The sequence below is a fragment of the Palaemon carinicauda genome, chromosome 12 (genome assembly GCF_036898095.1).
Source record: "Palaemon carinicauda isolate YSFRI2023 chromosome 12, ASM3689809v2, whole genome shotgun sequence".
Classification (NCBI taxonomy): Eukaryota; Metazoa; Arthropoda; class Malacostraca; order Decapoda; family Palaemonidae; genus Palaemon; species Palaemon carinicauda.
In genome coordinates, this window is record NC_090736.1 from 39,557,620 (window position 1) to 39,562,619 (window position 5,000).

At 39.0% G+C, this 5,000-nt stretch overlaps 1 protein-coding gene across 1 annotated transcript; it reads right to left on the minus strand.

The window, feature by feature from the left end:
* Nucleotides 1–1,938: 1,938 nt before the first annotated feature.
* On the minus strand, nt 1,939–4,932 carry LOC137650768 (uncharacterized). Its single transcript, XM_068383923.1, has 4 exons — nt 4,029–4,932; nt 3,342–3,857; nt 2,841–3,068; nt 1,939–2,699 (listed from the first exon to the last, which is right to left on the minus strand). The coding sequence occupies exons 1-4, from the start codon at nt 4,930–4,932 to the stop codon at nt 1,939–1,941; spliced, it is 2,409 nt and encodes an 802-aa protein (XP_068240024.1).
* Nucleotides 4,933–5,000: the final 68 nt, after the last annotated feature.

Here is a 5,000-nt window from a genome sequence, read left to right on the forward strand (position 1 = left end):
AATCAGGGTACAGGGGGCGTCTCAAAATAAGGCCGCAGCTTCCACAACAACTCCAGTAATCAGGAGGAAGAATACCATCACCGTCCTCCGCAATACAGTAGAAAAGGGGCCCTTCAATACAGCAAGGCCTTCAGGAAATATATATCCCCGTGTCGTTCAGGAATATGGTCAGAGAACCTCCACGTTAAGGAGCCGAATCCATACTACTTTCATCCTCAGCCAAAGGTCCCCATCAAAAGTCGGGCAACGAACATCAAATCGCCAAACAACCAAGCCGGTGAATAATTACATGGAAAGAAAAAAAACAACTCATGGGCGAGGTACCACTTACATAATAACAACCTTCGGTGGGAGCGAGAAAACCCTAAACCAGTCTTTTCTTATTTTCAATTTTGTGGCAAAACAGAAATCTAATGAAATCAACTTAATGAAATTTACTTTACAGGCCACGAATAAAATTAAGCAAACTATTACAGCTCCCCACCAAAAGGAAAAAAAAAAGAATATTATTTTTTCTTTTAAAGAAAAGAATTTACGTTATTTTTAAAAATTTAAATTTAATCAAATCTGTTAAACTTAAAAGATCAAAAGAAAACAAAATGATTGTGTAAAAGCAAAGTAAATATTGGACCTGAAAAATAAGAACAATCGTAAACATTGAGACATTCTAGAAATTTTTTCAACAATTAAATAAATTACTCCTTCTCGAAGGCTCTCGATAAAGTATCGGGGACAACATTACTTTTGCCAGAGATGTGTCGGATATTAAGGTTATACTCCTGCAGAATAAGACTCCAGCGTAAAATACGCTGATTCTTGTTTTTGAATTTATTTATGAAAATAAGCGGATTATGATCCGTTAATACATCTATTGGAGCTGGAGATGGCGACAGGTATACTTCAAAGTGAAGGAGGGCTTTAACCAAACACAAGGCTTCCTTCTCCACGGTCGAGTACTTCCTCTCCGCTGGTAATAGCTTCTTAGAGAAATACGCCACAGTATGAGTCGTTCCATCGGGAAGACTTTGAAGAATGACAGCACCTAAACCTACATCACTAGCATCTGTGGCTAAACAAAAAGGGCGAGAAAAGTCCGGTGAACGTAATAATGGAAAAGTCATTAACGAAGCTTTTAATTTGTCAAACGATTCCTGACACTGTTCATCCCAAATAAATTTTACATCTTTCTTCAAAAGATTAGTTAATGGATGAGCAATATCAGAAAAGTTTTTCACAAACCGGCGGTAATAACTTACCATGCCCAAAAATCTTCTCACGCCCCTCCTATTTTGAGGTGCAGGAAAGTCAGAAATAGCTTCCACATTCGCTTTCTTAGGAGCTACCTTACCCAGGCCTATCTCGTGCCCAAGATAAATTACCTTGGCCTGAGCAAAATCGCTCTTCCTTAAATTAACCACCAAACCAGCCTTTCTCAGAATCTCAAAGAGAGCTCTAATTCTCTTTAGATGTGTCTCCCAATCGTCGCTATAAATGATTAAGTCATCAATATATACTACACAGCCCTCTAAATCACAAGTAATAAAATTCATGAGCCTCTGAAAAGTGGCGGCTGCATTTTTCATACCAAATGGCATAACTTTACACTCATACAGTCCGTCACCTGTCACAAATGCAGAAATTTTCCTTGCCCTGGGAGAAAGACCGACCTGCCAGTAGCCTTTCAACAAATCAAATTTACTAATGTATTTAGCAGATCCAACACGGTCAATACAATCTTCCACCCGAGGCAAAGGGAAAGAATCTGTCTTTGTAAGAGAGTTAACCTTACGATAATCAAAGCAGAGTCTATGCTCGCCACCCTCCTTTTTAACCAGTACCACAGGAGAGCTCCAGGGACTAAAACTGGGTTCTACCAGCCCGTGGTCCAGCATATACTTTACTTCGTCTTTAACAATGTCCCTTTTGAAAGAATTCAACCTATACGGACTCTTGTTTGATAGGGCTTGCCTCCCCTACATCAACATCATGTTCTAAAATGTTAATTCGTCCTGGTACATCCTGAAATAAATCTTTATAATCATTAATTAACATGGTTAAGGACGTTGCTTTGTCCTTTTCCAGGTGCTGAAATTTAACATCAAGGTTATTAAGAATACTTGAATTGTTGGACAGACCATCAGGTCCCACAGATAACTTAATGTCTACCATAGGATCTACTTCTACTTCTACCAGTGACACTGGTTCTACATCTACCTCTACTTCTCTACTAACAAAAGGTTTTAACATATTAATGTGACAAATTTGGGTTTTTCGATGTCTTTCAGGAGTCTCAATAAGGTAATTAACATCATTCAGTTTCTTGAGTACCTTCCACGGACCCGAGAAACGAGCCTTGAGTGGATTCCCAGGCATGGGAAGCAGTACCAAGACCCTGTCTCCTGGATCAAAATGTCTCATCTGGGTACCAACGTCATAATTTGTTTTCATAGTAGTTTGAGCCTTTGTTAAATTTTCCCGGGCAAAGGTCCAAGCTCTATGAAGTTTCTCCTGTAAATTAGATAAATAGTCTAATACATTCATATCTGGGGTTTCTCCCTCCCAGTGTTCCCTTACAACATCCAATGGACCACGAACACAATGTCCAAATATAAGCTGAAAAGGAGTGAAACCCAAAGTCTCATTAGGTGTTGACCTGATTGCAAATAAAGCATAAGGGATCTCTTTATCCCATTCACAACCTGTTTCCAAACAAAATTTTCTTAAGATAGATTTAAGAGTTTGGTGGAATCGCTCCACTTGGCCCTGACTTTCAGGGTGATAAGGGGAAGAAGTAACATGGTTAATCCCTAACTCATTCATTTTTCGCTTAAAGTACCTACTTGTAAAATTCGTACCACAGTCACTTTGAATAATTTTGGGAATACCAAATCTCGTAAAGAAGCCAACCAGTGCCTCGACAATTTTCTCCCCTCTAATACTCCGCAGTGGGACAGCCTCAGGGAATCGTGACATCCTATCAACCATTGTCAAAATATATTCATGTCCCCCGCGTGTCCGCGGTAAAGGACCTACCACATCAATAATCACCTCCCTGAAAGGTTCCCCCACTGACGGAATAGGAATTAAAGGAGCTTTTGGAATTTTCTGATTTGGCTTCCCCACGAGTTGACATACTTTACAAGATTATACGTGTCTTTACATTACGACGCATTCCAGGCCAGAAAAAATGTTCAGAGAGTTTTTGGAATGTCTTCCTGACCCCGAAATGTCCTGCAAGGTTATTCTCATGTGCTAAAATTAACAACTTAGAACGGTATCGTTCTGGAATTACCAACTGTTTCCTAACCTCAGCCTGATCGGCAGGTGCATAACTGACCTACTGACTCTGCACACCAAACCTTCTTCTTTAAGAAAAACGGGTTTTGATAAATCAACATCAACATCAAAATTAGAATCATCAAAATTAGAAAACTCATTTACTTGGGCTTCTTTTAAAGCCTCAACATCCCATTCAACATCATTAAACAAAATATTTTCACTACTACTATTACTACAACTACTCGTCATCAGGTCAGTCGTCTGTCCATTAATATCATCAAAGTTTAAATTAACATTATCGAGATCAATCTCTCGAGCACGAGAACGAGTAATAAGAGAGGTAGGTTCACATACAGAAACATCTAAATACCTATCATCCTCTAACTCTGTAACACTCAAAATTGGGAAATAATTTGCTTCGTCATGCAACCCCAAATCATTAGCAAATAACATGTCAATACCGGGAAGGGGTAAACTGTCGACAATTGCCAGTTTTACCGTTCCCTTGTAATACTCAGTTTCTAGATACACGTTTTCGAGAGGATAGGAGGCAATAGTATCAGGAAATCCTCCAAGAACTACAAAATCAGTATTTGAAAATTTAAACCCACTAGGTACAGACCTTTTTAAAATTAAAGATTGTGCTGCACCAGTGTCACGAAGAATCTTAATACTACGTCCTATTCGTTTGTCAACATCAGTAAAAATAGTTCCATTCGATATGTACCTTTCAAACTTTAGTCACTTGCTTTCGTTTGATACCTCTTTCTTTGAAGATTTCTCGGCAGAAACAATATTAACAGCCTCCTTATTCCTTTCCAAGTAATTTTTCATAGCAAAGCAATTCGCTTTTATATGACCCTTCCTATTACACCAATAACACCTTAAACTAGACTCTTGTGATTCTCTACGCTCACTACCACCACCAGACCTACTACTGTTCACGTAACTACGCGATTCTACACTTCCGTTTTTACTGCTATCTACGTTACGGTTAACACCTTCATTTTGATCAAAATCAGTAGGCCTTTTCTGATAAGGTTTTCCCTGGTGGAAATTTCCATTACGGGGAGAAAACTTTTTGGAAAAATCTTTTACCAAGTCTTGCCTATGTACAAGGGAGTACTCATCGGAAGCAATTGCCACCTCCTGTAAAGAATCAATCTTCAACTCCTCCAAATGAATCTTTAGCTCCCTCGACACAGACCTCTTAAACTCTTTGGTTAAAATTAATTCCCGCAATTTTCCAAGCGTGTCAACCTCCTTGGACTTTAACCAGTCACCCCTAAACTGTTCTTTCTTTCGGGCGAATTCCACGAAAGTCATATCCGGATTCTTTTTAAAGTTCCTAAACTTTTGTCTGTACGCCTCCGGAACGAGATCGTAAGCTTTCAGAATTATCGCTTTCACTGAATCATAATCAGATGACAAACCCTCGTTAAGTGTATTATATACACGCTGGGACTTACCTTTTAAGCGACACTGGACCAACGTGGTCCACATGTCCCGAGGCCATTTCAATTTCTTAGCTATTCTTTCGAAAGAAATGAAGAATTCAGAGACGTCTTCCTCATTAAATTGGGGAACAAGTTTCAGGGCACTTAACAGGTTAAAACTATCCTTATCACTACGATTATTACCATTTGCTCCCATTTGCAATTTTAAACATTGGATTTCATGATCCCTTTCCTTTGCTCTTTCTTCAGCTTGTAGCTGAAGTG

Bases quoted from the DNA above. Each gene is read 5' to 3' on its own strand.
- LOC137650768 (XM_068383923.1), bottom strand. From the start codon at position 4,932: ATGGGAGCAAATGGTAATAATCGTAGTGATAAGGATAGTTTTAACCTG. The intron at 3,858-4,028 runs GCAAGTGACTAA...CTGATTTTGTAG, and splicing joins GAAAGAGGTATCAAACGAAA to TTCTTGGAGGATTTCCTGAT. The intron at 2,700-2,840 runs GTAGGTACTTTA...GTTTGGAAACAG, and splicing joins CTGTGGTACGAATTTTACAA to GTTGTGAATGGGATAAAGAG.